The 15,477-nt window shown below is 41.1% G+C and overlaps 1 protein-coding gene across 3 annotated transcripts in view; it reads left to right on the plus strand.

Moving 5' to 3' along the window:
• Positions 1-15,477, plus strand: part of git1 (G protein-coupled receptor kinase interacting ArfGAP 1) — a 70,993-nt gene that overhangs the window by 32,562 nt on the left and 22,954 nt on the right. For all 3 annotated transcript variants that reach the window (XM_060944087.1, XM_060944088.1, XM_060944089.1), the window contains 5 exons: positions 545-593; positions 1,392-1,464; positions 2,031-2,128; positions 2,831-2,942; positions 10,456-10,583. In XM_060944087.1, coding sequence (XP_060800070.1) covers positions 545-593; positions 1,392-1,464; positions 2,031-2,128; positions 2,831-2,942; positions 10,456-10,583 — 460 coding nt within the window. The remainder of the gene's footprint in view (positions 1-544; positions 594-1,391; positions 1,465-2,030; positions 2,129-2,830; positions 2,943-10,455; positions 10,584-15,477) is intronic.

The following is a 15,477-nucleotide window of genomic DNA, read 5'->3' on the forward strand; positions in this document are numbered from 1 at the left end:
CCTTCTTCTTATTCCCCTTTCCATAACCCTTCTCTCTCTCTCTCTCTCTCTCTCTCTCTCTCTTTATTTCTTTCTTTCTTTCTTTCTTTCTTTCTTTCTTCCCCCCCCCCCCCCCCCCCCCCCATATGTCCTTTATTTGGATGCCAGTGTCTGGAGAGATGAAGCAGGCGAATTGAGCACCAGTCTGTCTTCAGATGGGATTTGAAACTTAAATATCTGTGACATTTTCCTAATCAATTAATTTGGTTTTTCTGCTTTTCATCCCGCTTGTGATCTTGTATCTGTTGGCACCTCAACAGCCAATTCACTTAATAGATATAGAGTACGATGTTTGAGAGTACTTCATCAAACCTGAGCTCCTGTTCTGCCTGTTTTTTTCTTTCTGACCCTGACACCTCTCCTGCCCCAATGTCATGCTCCATCCATCCACCCTCACCTTTCTCTATCCCTCTCTCTCTCTTGTGCTGTCTCTCCTCATCTTTCTCTGTCTGTATGTTTCCGGTGTCCTTTTACTCCTGTGTCTGTGTCTTTTGTGTCTGTGTAGCCTGGACCTGTCTGAACTGGCCAAGGCTGCCAAGAAGAAGCTTCAAGCGGTGAGTATTCAGGATGTAGGTGAGAGTACTTGCCTCTCTTAGCCCTTTTTTCCACCAACAAGGTGCTGGTTCTGGAGCATGCACCTGATCTAGAACCACTTTGCACTTCTCCACCGCAGGAACCAGTTTTCAGCTTGCAAAATTGACCATGGTCTGAAACTGTGAACTTGGAGTATCGGGGTGTTTTGCTGCCATCATTTGGTTGCCATGAAAACAACTTGAGTAACTCAAAGTTAGGCCTGAGCAGTGCGAGGGATTTGAAGGTTATTATGCAACAAACAAGTTTCTGGCAACAAATTGCATGTGCTAGTGCCAACAAAACTTCTTTTCGTGTAGCTCCAGATTTTAAAAATGCGTAGGTCAAAGCATTTGATTTTGGACAATGTTCCCAGTTAGATTTATAACTTTGTAAACTACTGTGATTGTTGTTATTAGGCCATGGATTATTAAACTCTCACATGGAGTTGCACAAAAGTTTGGCTCCAGCATCGGCACCGTGTCGGTGGAAAAGGAGGGTGTGTCATGGCTTGAGTCCATGTTGATCATTTAGCAAAAAAGCGGTAGATGTCTTTTCAAGACACTGGCGTGACGTAGTGGAAGATTTGTAAATACGTATTTGATCAGTTCTGTAGTCTTTAAATGATTTGTTGGTTTGCAGTGCTTTTCCCATGTGCTTGTACTGTCTGTCTGTCTGTCTGCACACCTCTCTGCTGTGCTGCTGGAGAGCCTCAGCATTTCATTCTGGTGTCCTTTGAAATGTAATGCCGTGTATTGATATGTTGTTTGTGTCACACACAGCTAAATAACCGCTTGTTTGAGGAGCTGGCCATGGACGTCTATGATGAGGTGGACCGTCGGGAAAATGATGCGGGTATGACACGTCTTTTTTTTTTTTTTTCTCTATTTTTTTTCCTCTCATCACTTGATGTTGTATAAACATTGACTATAGAAGGCACTGGCCAAGCAGTCCAGCTGCAGGGAGGGAGGGAGGCGGGTTTGAGAGAGAGAGAGAGAGAGAGAGAGAGACAGAGAGAGAACAAGCACAAGAACAAGTGAGTCAGTGAAAGAGTGCCTCAGGACTACTCTCCTCCTCCTCCTCCTCCTCTCTTTCTTTCTGTCTCTTGCTCCCTCCTTCCTCCTCTGTGAGGCAGGAGTCGTGGCAGCTGGGGTTGCAGGCCGAGTCTCTGCAGGTAAGCAGCACTAGGTAAAAGGGAAGGGGCCACACACACACACACACACACACACACAAAAAAAAAAAAGCAAGCAGCCTGTTTCATTTATTTATTTCTTTTTAAGTGAGCTTTCTTTCAAACATGCTGCATCTGTGTAGGACTGTGAGTGGGAGTCAAAGTGGGCGATAGATGACCTTGCTTTTAATATTCTTCCACATACTTACTTACTTTCTGCTAATGCTCTGTTTTTCTGTCTTGCTCACAGTGTGGCTAACGACTCAGAACCATAGTACGCTGGTTACCGAGAGGAGTGCTGTTCCCTTTTTGCCCGTCAACCCTGAATATTCGGCCACACGCAACCAGGTAATCCACACACACACAAGTTTGCCATCAGCCAGCCTGTTGTGAAGAACCAGTGAGAGAGCGGTCCAAATGTTGATGAACGAGCCTGGATCCAGTAGACTTTGACTGAGGAGGACTCTAGCAGGAAAAAAAAAAAGAAGGGCAGAGCTGCCTTGATATTTGTGCTGTATGGAGAGAGGAGTAGTGTGGTACATAAAAGCCTGGGTCTAAAAATAGTTTGTGGTTTTACAATGACATAGGGCCTTTGCTAGCCACTGCACAGAAGGAAAGAAGGAGAGGGAAAGAGGGCAGGATGACTGGTAGCCTCCTTTACTCAACATTTCCACTCTTTAACTCGCACTTTCTCTTGTACTTTTTCTTGCTCTGCTAACACTGTTGCCTTGACGATAATAAACTTTTGTGACTCTGCGTGCAGCATGTTTTCCATGCGCTGATTAGCCAATCAGAGCATTTCCTGTTTGCTGTGTTCTGTGTTTATAAATCATGTGGGATGATTTTCTCACACGTGCAGTTAGTCAAACATTGTATACACTGCCACGTCAACCATATTAACACTACTTTTAGCTTGTTTTCTAAAAATTTTATATTAAAACTAATAAGAATGTGTGGCCGAGTTAAGCACCGACACGTTTACTGTACGCTTTACATTTTGAATGCAGCAGTCTCAAAGTCTTTTTTTTTTTTTCCTCTCTTTCTCCACAGGGTCGACAGAAATTGGCACGCTTTAACGCACGAGAATTTGCTACACTAATCATCGACATTCTCAGCGACGCCAAGCGGCGGCAACAAGGCAAAGGCCTGACAAGTCCTGCTGGTGAGAGAGCCTTCATTTCTTTCTCATAGCTTAAAGGAAGACTTAAATTTTTTTTCCCCAACCTAAATCTCTATCTCTAATATGCGTATGATTCTCACAGTTTAAACGCATTTCCCCTGTCCTGAGAACAGAACGCAGAACCTGTTTTCTTAGTCTGACTGTTTTAATCAGTCAGTATATGTTTATGCAAAACATTTTTGTAGAAAGCTTTTATAAATTCCTCAGTCACGTGTATTTGTAAATTTACTTCTGAATCTGTACAATTTATTCATTAAAGCTGTACTGCCTTTCAGACTTTTCAAGTGTAGGTCATAAAAAGAATTTTCCCTGACACCCAGTTATTTTTGTTTAGTGGACTGAAAGCTACTGAATTCGAATCACAGACTTCCAATTTTGTTAGCTTTTTTTAAAAATGGAGCAATTAATGAATTTGCTGCCACGTGGTCGTAAATGCGCCGTTATTTTTTCCTGCTTCACCATGAGCCAATTCAAGATACTACATCATGCATCACGTGGTGGGCTTTCCTCGTTCACACAAGGCATTGTGGGATATAAATTTGAAACAGGAGAGAAAAATGGAGGACATGAGTGTGTGAATGAAACGTGAAAGACCGACTACAGTAACAGAAAGCGAGAAGAAAAGACGTTATGTTGCGAAGGAAAGGAAACGCAGGACCAAACTAATAAATATCGGCGCTCAGCGAGCACCTCGGTGTGGTCAGCCGTTCGTTTAGCGACAGAATGATGGAACTGTCAGTGCACCGTCAAGGTAAACCTGTAGATGGCAGGAATGCAACACTGTGGATGCCAGCTGCCGTAAAACCCAAAAGAAGAAGATGGTAAACCTGCGCATGCGCACACGGACTTCCTCTGTCTGTTTGACTGCACAAAGCAAGTGATCTCATGCATGTTATTTGCTCGGGAATCCTCTCAAATTAAATAACTTCCCAGCCACAGAATGGCCTGGGTTTATTTTATTTATTTATTTTTGGAGATATTACAGAATGACACATTTGGTCATGTATCACAATGACCAAATTTCAGAGGGAACTAAATTCCCTCGGGCGGCACGGTGGTGTAGTGGTTAGCACTGTCGCCTCACAGCAAGAAGGTTCTGGGTTCGAACCTCACGGCCGCCAGGGGCCTTTCTGTGTGGAGTTTGCATGTTCTCCCCGTGTCCGCGTGGGTTTCCTCTGGATGCTCCGGTTTCCCCCACAGTCCAAAGACATGCAGATTTGGTACAATGGGGCCACTGTAATTGGCGCAAGCTGTTGTGGTTTCCCATGCCATGATGGATGGGTGGGTGTGGGTGTGTGTGTATATATATATATATATATATATATATATATATCTTCCTATGGCAAAAGCTAAAAAAATTAAATTTCACCAATTTTATGAACTCAAAAGGCCGTCTAGCTTTAAGAGCTGGAATTGCCTTTTCAGGTGGTTATGGAAGTGCCTCTCTTCCACTTGCTCATACATGGGTACCACAAAACCTTCAGGAAAGTGTCAATAGCCAGAATTAGTTTTTACTGTATTACTTTAGTGATTGGGGAACAACTCCATAAGAACAGCTTTTAAGAGATTCTGTCATATATCTATCTCAAAAATCGACATCTAAATCTATATGAAAAGTTATAGATTTGAATCTGCTTTATAAAGACACATTTTCAATGCTTGTTACTACTCATACATTTGCGAGATAGTCTGTTATGCTTTTTGGGAACACTGTCAAGTACCACCTACTCTAATAGAAAGAGCTACTTGACTGACAGACTTGGCAGATGACCACCAACAGACCTTTTCATGTTGCCATAGAAATCATGTGAGATTATCTCATTTGCTCACCACTAACTGCTTCAAAATCAACTCTGTCAGTTTTAAAGATATGATTCTGTGACCTTTCTGTAGAGTATACCAGAGAACACAGTATGTTACTCCGAAAAGCTCATTGTGTCGTGGCCCTGGAGACCAGCACACACAATTGTATAGACACAAATATTTAATCATACTTTAATCTTGAAGATTGAAATTATTTTTAGGCAGAAAAGTGCACAAAGGAATTTGGATACTCTAAGTCCTTGTTTCTCAACTGGTCCGTTGCGACTCAGGAATGGGATGCGAACCCTTTCTGATTTTGGTGCGGACTGCTGGGAAGAAAAAATATGCTGCTAAATGCAAATGATAAAACATAGCATAGAAAACCATGGAAAATACATCAATAAAGCAAATTCTTTTTTTTTTTTTCCTCAAACAAGGAAAAATAAATAAACAGTCCCTGTAGCTGTTTTAGCCAGTGAAAAATTCGGACATATTGTGTCCAATTGTTCAATCAAATTTTGTTAATTTTGGCATTAATTCATCTGTAAACAGTTGTTGCTAATGGAGTGAAGTTCCCTCATTCTATAAAAGACCAGAAAAAAAAAAACGCAAGGTAAATGAAAATGACAAGCATGGTTTGTACAGACGTCAGTGTGTGGTGTTTGGCTGCAGAAAGCATAAAGCCATTGAAATTCATAAAGTAGTCCATTTAGAGACAAAGCTACACTACCGTTCAAAAGTTTGGGGTCACCCATACAATTTTGTGTTTTCCATGAAAAGTCACACTTTTATTTAGCACCATAAGTTGTAAAATGAATAGAAAATATAGTCAAGACATTTTTCTGGCCATTTTGAGCATTTAATCGACCCCACAAATGTGATGCTCCAGAAACTCAATCTGCTCAAAGGAAGGTCAGTTTTATAGCTTCTCTAAAGAGCTAAAGCAGGGGTTTTCAAAGTGTGGGAGGGTCAGCCCCCCCCCCCAGAGAGCAAATAAACAACAGCGTCCCCCCTACAATTTTTGTTGTTGCTATACTTAATGTTCCATTCGTATTTAAAAAATGGTTGTTGTACACATTTTTATTTTTTTCTTTTACACACTTTAAACATCTGTGCTTTTTGAAAACATCTTTTTTTACACATTTAAAACATATGAGCTTTATTAAAACATCTGTGCTTTTTTTTAAAAAACATTTTGTTTTACACATTTTAAACGTGCTTTGTTTTACACATTTTAAACATCTGTGCTTTTTTAAAAAAAACATCTTGTTTTACACATTTTAAACATCTCACAGCATCGTTAGCTAGCACCTCTTGGCAGACAACACACTGTGGCAGTGGAGCATCTTCAGATCCAGTCCATGAAAATCCAAACTTTAAATAATCGTGGTCAGACTTCCTTCTTTTTTTGCTTGGCCCAGACTCTGTCTCCTCACTCACTGTAGCTTTAGGTACTAAAAATCAATCCATTTTGTCTTTGGCAAAGGCTAGCTGAAGTTCGCTAAATGTCCGCAATAGTAACTTATTCTGGTTTATTTTTCCTCACGTTGCCGCCCCCGGAAGAACTCTTGCGCCCCCTAGGGGAGATGCGCCCCACACTTTGAAAAGCCCTGAGCTAAACTGTTTTCAGCTGTGCTAACATGATTGTACAAGGGTTTTCTAATCATCCATTAGCCTTCTGAGGCAATGAGCAAACACATTGTACCATTAGAACACTGGAGTGAGAGTTGCTGGAAATGGGCCTCTATACACCTATGGAGATATTGCACCAAAAACCACACATTTGCAGCTAGAATAGTCATTTACCACATTAGCAATGTATAGAGTGTACAACCCCGATTCCAAAAAAGTTGGGACAAAGTACAAATTGTAAATAAAAACGGAATGCAATGATGTGGAAGTTTCAAAATTCCATATTTTATTCAGAATAGAACATAGATGACATATCAAATGTTTAAACTGAGAAAATGTATCATTTAAAGAGAAAAATTAGGTGATTTTAAATTTCATGACAACAACACATGTCAAAGTTGGGACAAGGCCATGTTTACCACTGTGAGACATCCCCTTTTCTCTTTACAACAGTCTGTAAACGTCTGGGGACTGAGGAGACAAGTTGCTCAAGTTTAGGGATAGGAACGTTAACCCATTCTTGTCTAATGTAGGATTCTAGTTGCTCAACTGTCTTAGGTCTTTTTTTTGTCGTATCTTCCGTTTTATGATGCGCCAAATGTTTTCTATGGATGAAAGATCTGGACTGCAGGCTGGCCAGTTCAGTACCCGGACCCTTCTTCTATGCAGCCATGATGCTGTAATTGATGCAGTATGTGGTTTGGCATTGTCATGTTGGAAAATGCAAGGTCTTCCCTGAAAGAGACGTCGTCTGGATGGGAGCATATGTTGCTCTAGAACCTGGATATACCTTTCAGCATTGATGGTGTCTTTCCAGATGTGTAAGCTGCCCATGCCACACGCACTAATGCAACCCAATACCATCAGAGATGCAGACTTCTGAACTGAGTGCTGATGACAACTTGGGTCGTCCTTCTCCTCTTTAGTCCGAATGACACGGCGTCCCTGATTTCCATAAAGAACTTCAAATTTTGATTTGTCTGACCACAAACAGTTTTCCACTTTGCCACAGTCCATTTTAAATGAGCCTTGGCCCAGAGAAGACGTCTGCGCTTCTGGATCATGTTTAGATACGGCTTCTTCTTTGAACTATAGAGTTTTGGCTGGCAACGGCGGATGGCACGGTGAATTGTGTTCACAGATAATGTTCTCTGGAAATATTCCTGAGCCCATTTTGTGATTTCCAATACAGAAGCATGCCTGTATGTGATGCAGTGCCGTCTAAGGGCCCGAAGATCACGGGCACCCGGTATGGTTTTCCGGCCTTGACCCTTACGCACAGAGATTCTTCCAGATTCTCTGAATCTTTTGATGATATTATGCACTGCAGATGATGATGTGTTCAAACTCTTTGCAATTTTACACTGTCGAACTCCTTTCTGATATTGCTCCGCTATTTGTCGGTGCAGAATTAGGGGGATTGGTGATCCTCTTCCCATCTTTACTTCTGAGAGCCACTGCCACTCCAAGATGCTCTTTTTATACCCAGTCATGTTAATGACCTATTGCCAATTGACCTAATGAGTTGCAATTTGGTCCTCCAGCTGTTCCTTTTTTGTACCTTTAACTTTTCCAGCCTCTTATTGCCCCTGTCCCAGCTTTTTTGAGATGTGTTGCTGTCATGCAATTTCAAATGAGCCAATATTTGGCATGAAATTTAAAAATGTCTCACTTTCGACATTTGATATGTTGTCTATGTTCTATTGTGAATACAATATGAATTTTTGAGATTTGTAAATTATTGCATTCCGTTTTTATTTCCAATTTGTACTTTGTCCCAACTTTTTTGGAATCGGGGTTGTATTTCTGATTAGTTTAAAGTGATCTTCATTGAAAAGAACAGTGCTTTTCTTTCAAAAATAAGGAAATTTCAAAGTGACCCCAAACTTTTGACCGGTAGTGTATGAAAACACGCCAATTGATTTTGCTTTCTTTTGGAAAAAAAAAAAGGGATCTGGACACATCTTAAAAAAAAAGATAAAAAATGCATGCACTGTTCAGGAGCAGTCACTACATGCATACTTGCTCGTCGCATTTCAAAATGCAAAAAGACCCACACAGTTGTTTTATCTGCTTCCATCAACATGACCACAGAGCTCCTCGCTTCAAATCTGCCACAAATCAGTTGGAAAAAAAATCCTGATTTCCCATGATGCTATATGGTGAAGAATACATGATGTGTCCGAGGACTTAAATCGGCAGAAGGTAACACGGATTGAGGCAAATGATTTATTACGCACTCAGACTAAATGAGTCAAACGATGTATCCGATTATGCCATCCTGATTTCGAGACACTTTATCAGAACCCATCCAGGTTTCCCATTGATTTGCACAGGCTGTGATTTCAACTACATTCCTGTTAGCTGCAGCTAATTCTCATTATCATTCAAATTATTTTTTATAACATTATTTTGATTGGCTGAGCGAACTGTAAATAACTGCCTACAAATAATGGTCTGCTCATGCACAGTATTTTTTAAAATCAGTATTTAAAAAAAAACATTATGATAAAACAAGTATTGAACTCGGTTTTCACAAAATTATCATGATTTATTAGTGTCTCGCAAGCAAACATTTGCCTCGGCCTTCAGCATCACCACTAACTAATCATGATATCTTGTTCAACTTCATCCAATAATTGCTTACTATTAATCTATTAGGCATTTAATCGAAGCTTTTTTTTTTTTTTTATATTGAGTGTACGGTTTATATTTGTCTCAGTGTATGTTTTGTATAGTGGCCCGTTTTCATGTTAATATAATGAATAATTTTGCATTTGATTATGCATTGTATTTAAGGAACTTCTATTTCCCATTTAAAAAAAAAAAAAAAGAATTTTAATCCTTCATCAGATCATTCTCTCCACACGTTGGATAGCTCCGAAATCAAGAAGGTAGAAGACTTCCAATATCTTGGCAGTTGGACAAACACTGTGCATGACAACAACACAAGAAAGGCCAAAGCTTGGGGTGCCCTTAACTCTTTAGTCAAGGTTTGGGCTTCCCCTCTTTCTAGAGAAACAAAAACCAGGGTCTTTAAGTCCTCGGTCGAATCTATCCTTCTCTATGGATCTGAGTCATGGTCTCTTACGAAAGCACAAGAGAAGTCTCTGGATGGCACCTACACATGTATGCTTCGCAAAGTTTTTGACATCAGTTGGAACGAACGTTGGACAAACGATCGGTTGTATGGCTCCTTACCGCGCCTATCATTAATTGCCAAGCGCCGTCTAACATTGCATAGCCACGTATTCCGCCATGATCAACCCACAGCTCAGGCCCTCCTATGGGAACCTGAGGCGAGGCGTAAAGTTGGCTGGCCTCGTACAACCCTAAAGACAGTCCTCGAACGTGACACTGGTCTACCATCAGATCTGCTTGGGATGGCCATGCTCAACTGGCAGGCCTGGTATGGAATATCGCTTCAAGTCACTGGCCTGCCGGATGACTAATCAATCTATCTATCTATTTCCCATTGGATACCTATAAGGTACACCCTTAACAACTCAATATGTAAGTTGTCTTATTTCCTGTTATCTGAGGTAGTAAGTAATTTATCCAACTTTTATTAGGCCTGTGCAATAGATAATTAACGCTTGTATTGATGACGTACAAAATGTAATATGCATTTCTTTGTTTACTTCCATATGATAAATAGCTCTAGTGTAATGTTGGGTTACGACTTAATGTCCAACAAGAAATGTGGATCCTAAAGCAACACTGTTTGAAAACCATTGCTCTAAGTGCTATGGATTGCGTTTACTGGTGGCATTTACTGACACCAAGCCCCTGTGTTCTGGCCTGGTGCTCTTAGACTTCCATTGTAACTAAAATTTGAGTAAATGGGTTTTCTGTTCTTTTCTCAGTATAGGGAAATGTGTTGAAATATTTCACTGGTAATCTATGTATTACAGATGCAGAAGATGATATTCTGTTTACTGTACATATTAGCTTAAAATAATAAAGTAGAGCTGGTAGCTTGAGGATGAAATGATCTCGCCAGCTCTGTCTCTATGTGCTTGTGTGTATTTGTGTGTTTTAACACTGCTGAGTGTTTCAGAGCCTCTAGACGTGAGCCAGGCAGACGATGACCAGCACGACTATGATAGTGTAGCTTCAGATGAGGACACAGACAGTGAAATAACTGCACAGAACAACACCAACGCTCAGCGCAACAACCGTGCTAAGGTCAGCTCTTCAACATGAACATCATTCTGCTGGAATAAAAATGGTTTGGTCTGAGGCTCATCAGAAAAGCATGAGTAACAAAAGGTCTTCTTTTGTTGTTTGAGGTTTTTTTTTTTAAGCTTTATATCTAGCAGTGGGTAATGTAGAATAAAAAAATATATATCCTAGCACAATATTTAAAGATATCACTGTGTTAAATATTTTGCAGAGCTTTTGCTAACACAACTCCAGCAAGGGTCACTAAAGGTGGTATTGTTGTGGGTGTTTTTTTTTTTTAATGTTTTATTTATTTTTTTGGTCCAGAATTAATAAAAATGAGTATAGATTTATTCCAACCACATGGTCGAAGTCTTTGGTTGGTTTGGCTTGCATTTCATAGCTCCTGTGGAGCAGGCAGTCGCTGCACTTTAGTGATGGTCCCTAATGTTTCAGCAGTACAGGTACTGAGTATATGCTGGGAAAAAGTTCTGCTAATTGAAACAGTTGGTTCATCTTTTAATACCACATTCAAGACATGCAGACTTAGAATTGTTTGGCGTGCTGTGTGGACATTATTGACCAGAAATAGCCAGACGTCTGAATACGTAACCAAGAGAGACCTGTACAGTGCCACAACCTTGGCTGAATCAAACCTCTATGGAGCCAAACATGACAGCAGTGACAAAAACCAGGATAATCCTCGTCCAAATGGCATCATTCAAATATATAGTAGAGGTTGCCCCTTACATTTTAGAAGTTTGTCACAAGGGTTTATTTGTAGAAAAGCCCACTTCAGTAAAATCCACTTCCCAATGTTGTTGTTTTTTCCCCTTTTCGCGGTTTCTTTTTTTATGCTTCCTATTCATGGTCATATTATCTGGTTTCTGCCATTGACAGTCAGCTAGTCAATATTAAAAGCCCACATATTAAAAGCCCACATGAATGCACCTGCAGTCCCTTCCATTGTGAAAACTTTAACAAGAAAACAAGCCAAGTATGGACCGATGTACAACTAATGCCACATTCACAACCTGCCGTAAGTGTTTTGGATGCGCACGGGTCGCAGGGTTTGGTATCTCGCAGCGGTGAACCCGGGGGAAAGTTTGGGGGAGGAGTACGGGCAAAGTATTTGTCAAGTACAGGTTGCACGCCTGACTTCCTCGGGGCGTGAGAAAAATTGCGCTGTTAGCCCGTGGAAAGCGTATGTCTGACACGTGTGTTCAGTGAGTGTGGAGTGCGTGTGACTTGCATTTCACCAGTTTCCTGCGCTAGGAGTATGGGCCGCACTTGTGAAGCGTGTGTGACGCGTGCGATTAGCACGTGACAATCACTCCTGACTTGCGTGTGACGCAAGCCAGGAGTGGGTATAAAACCAGCGTGTCTGCAGCATTCTGCATCTGTCTTTCGGCTGAAGAGCAAGATCGCGTCGTGCTGCTCCTCAGCTTCTGTCATCTGCTTATAAAGGTCCCACTCCCTCAGTCATTGCGGCGGTATGGCAACAGCCATCTTCTCCCCTTCTACAATGCTACACATTACATGATGGGTTCCTCCCTACCCAGAGTCTTGCCCCTTGTGTCGTGTGCACGCCACACATGGGGGTAGAAAGTGAGATGTACTTCTGTCTTGTGGGCCACACAAATAGCAAGTGTGGAATACTTGTGTAGTACTTCTGAGGCACGTCACTTGTACCATGACTGTGTGTCTTACTGTCATCACGAAGCCCCTACTAGCCGTGCTGCTGACTTGGTTCAGGCGTACAAAAGGAGTACGGGTCCCGTACGTAGTGTATGCGTTCTTGATTTTTCGCAAGACCCGTAGAATTTGCATGTGCAGGACCAAATGTCTCCATGGCCAGTCTGCGACCTTCTACGGCGCTGAACACACACAAGCCTCAAGCATGGTTTTGCCCCCAATTTTTTTTTTTTACCATAGACCGCCCGTAATAGCACATACGGCGGGTTGTGAGTGAGCCTTAAGCAAGGATTTCGACAAAGTATTGAAATCGGACACGTCGTCAGCAGCAGTATTTCTTTGAAATATTTCGATAGCTAGACTGAAAACCTTAATATTTATTTATAGCTTTTGATTAATTTGAGGGTCTGCTTTTTCCTGGGTCGAGTAGTTTTTAATGTTGAGTCCGTTACATTGCTATAGCAAGGAACAAAGGAATCCTAATGAGGATGCTTCAACAAAATTGTATCATGACGTTATTGTGTTATGATACATCATCAAATTACCAACCCCTAATATGATTTAGTCACCGTGGGCTATAGAGCAGCAGCAAGCTGGGTCACAACTTGCAGCCTGTCCCAGCATGCATTGCAGGAGAATCTGCAGCCCTACCTCATACTTGTAGAATGATGAAAAGGCCAAATAAGTAATGATGACAGTGAGCTATTGTTCTGCAGCTGGAAAGAGGAAGCTGTGTCTTGTGTCTGAACATGCTCCCTCCCCACACAGGAAGTGGCCTGGCTGAGAGAATGCTTATTATCCTGCTTAGTCCTGGAGATTTCCTAGCACAGTTTAGATTTTTTTTAAAGAAATCTGTATTGTTCAGATTCTTAATGGAAAAAAGGCCCAAGATGAGAAAACATCTTCGCCTGCTGTGCGGCTGGTGTGAAGGCACATGTTGATTTATTCGGAAACTTATTTAAATATGCTGCATTTATGTTTTGGGTATTGGTACTCTCTCTTTTAGAAAAACCCTGTTGCTTTGTTGTACTGGGGAAGAACATTCATATCGTGGGATGTACTGCACCCTTCTGTGCAGATTAATCTCATGGCTGCAAGTGCCAAGTCAATACATCTTTAGAGAGAATTCAGGGCTGCATCCCAAACCACACAATCTGCACCAAGACGTATGTCTAAATAGTAATGATTCAGTGGTGTAACGGAAATTATTTTGTGCGGTTTGTGACACGGCTCAAGTATTTGTGACCCAGGATATGAAATATAATAGATAGATATGATCTATAGAATAAAAGCTTTATTGTGCACATCGATGTGACACTCTGTTATTGATTAGCAAGTGTAAGAGCAAAACTTCTTGGTTGTACTTTATAATCTCACAGCACATTTATTTTATACTGTCGGTTCCTGTCTATCTGTATCTGCAAGGCAAGGCAAGTTTATTTATATAGCACATTTCATACACAATGGCAGTTCAATGTGCTTTACAGAAACAAAAACAGTAAACAATAGAGAAATAAAATTACATAAAATAATTTTATTTTTATTCTAAAACAATTAATTAAAAGAATTAAAAGAAAATAATAAGAATTAAACAATAGTAGAAATAAAATAATAAAATGCCAAAAAGAAAAAAGGAGAAAAAGAAACCAGCGGAATAAAATAGAATAAAATTAAAGTAAATTTAAAACATGCAGAGAAAGTAAAGATTATAAAAAATGTAAAAATATTAATTATTTAACAGAAAGCATCTGAAAACAGCTTGGTCTTTAACCTAGATTTGAAGCTGCCAACAGCAGGAGCATTTTTAATGTCCTCTGGCAATTGGTTCCATAGTACTGCATAGTAGCTATCTGCTATGCTGATAAGCATAACCCACAAACTCCCTATATAAAAGAGTGTAGATGATAAAGCTTCAGCTGCTTAGAAACATCAGATTTATAGAGTATTTTTGAACTCGCGCGTAAAAGTGATGTGGAAGAGCGGCACGTTATCCAGGTCCTTTATAAAATGTCATCAGGCAGTGGGAATGCTCATGTGTACTTTATGTGCAGAAGTATTGCACCAAATAATGTTTTCAGGCAAACACATCAGTTTATTCTTCATCATGATTTCAAACCAACCGGCTAGTGGTAGCGTGTCCGCCTCTCGATCGGGAGATCGTGAGTTCTATTCACGGTCGGATCATACCAAAGACCATCATAAAAATGGTACCTACTACCATCTGGCAAGGCACGCTGCAATACAGATGCGAGTGGGGAGTTAAACTCTTGTGGTTACCAGAGGACTAGCCCCCCACTGTAACCCTAGCTATGTAATAGGCGAGAGGCCGAGGGCCACGGAAACGGAGATCGGCGCCACCCGATGCGCCACATGGCGCAGGAAGGACTTTGGCAGCACGGTGGTGTAGTGGTTAGCGCTGTCGCCTCACAGCAAGAAGGTCTGGGTTCGAGCCCCGTGGCCGGCGAGGGTCTTTCTGTGCGGAGTTTGCATGTTCTCCCTGTGTCTGTGTGGGTTTCCTCCGGGTGCTCCGGTTTCCCCCACAGTCCAAAGACATGAAGGTTAGGTTAACTGGTGACTCTAAATTGACCGTGAGTGTGAATGGTTGTCTGTGTCTATGTGTCAGCCCTGTGATGACCTGGCGACTTGTCCAGGGTGTACTCAGCCTTTTGCCCGTAGTCAGCTGGGATGGGCTCCAGCTTGCCTGCGACCCTGTAGAACAGGATAAAGCGGCTACAGATAATGAGATTTCAAACCGGATATGAACATATCTACTGGATAAGAGATTTTCACCAGTGGCTCATGTAAACCCATAAACCTCTGACTGCGACTAACAGACAGGCTCATTTTAAATAGCAAATATATGGAAACTGCCACCACTTGACGATTTTGTTAGATGATTTTAAGTAGCATGCAATTTGTTTCTAACTTTAGATTTACTGGTCTAAATCTGATGCAACCTGTGCATTTTTTTTTTTTTTTTTGAAAATGGGTTAAATATTTGGGAGACCCAAACCAAAAGCTGGTACGCTTATCAAAGGGCCAACACTTTTTTTTTTTCTTTCTCACAGATTGAATGGTGACTGGAATATGAAGATATTCTGTCTCATGAACATGGAATGCTTTTGGATAGTCTAGTTGAACAACATTTGGCAAATAGGGTTTCCCACAGACCCCCATCTCTCTCTCTCTCTTTGTCGGTCTCTTTTTCTGACTTTCTTTCTAT

This window comes from Neoarius graeffei, chromosome 17, assembly GCF_027579695.1.
Source record: "Neoarius graeffei isolate fNeoGra1 chromosome 17, fNeoGra1.pri, whole genome shotgun sequence".
Taxonomy (NCBI): Eukaryota; Metazoa; Chordata; class Actinopteri; order Siluriformes; family Ariidae; genus Neoarius; species Neoarius graeffei.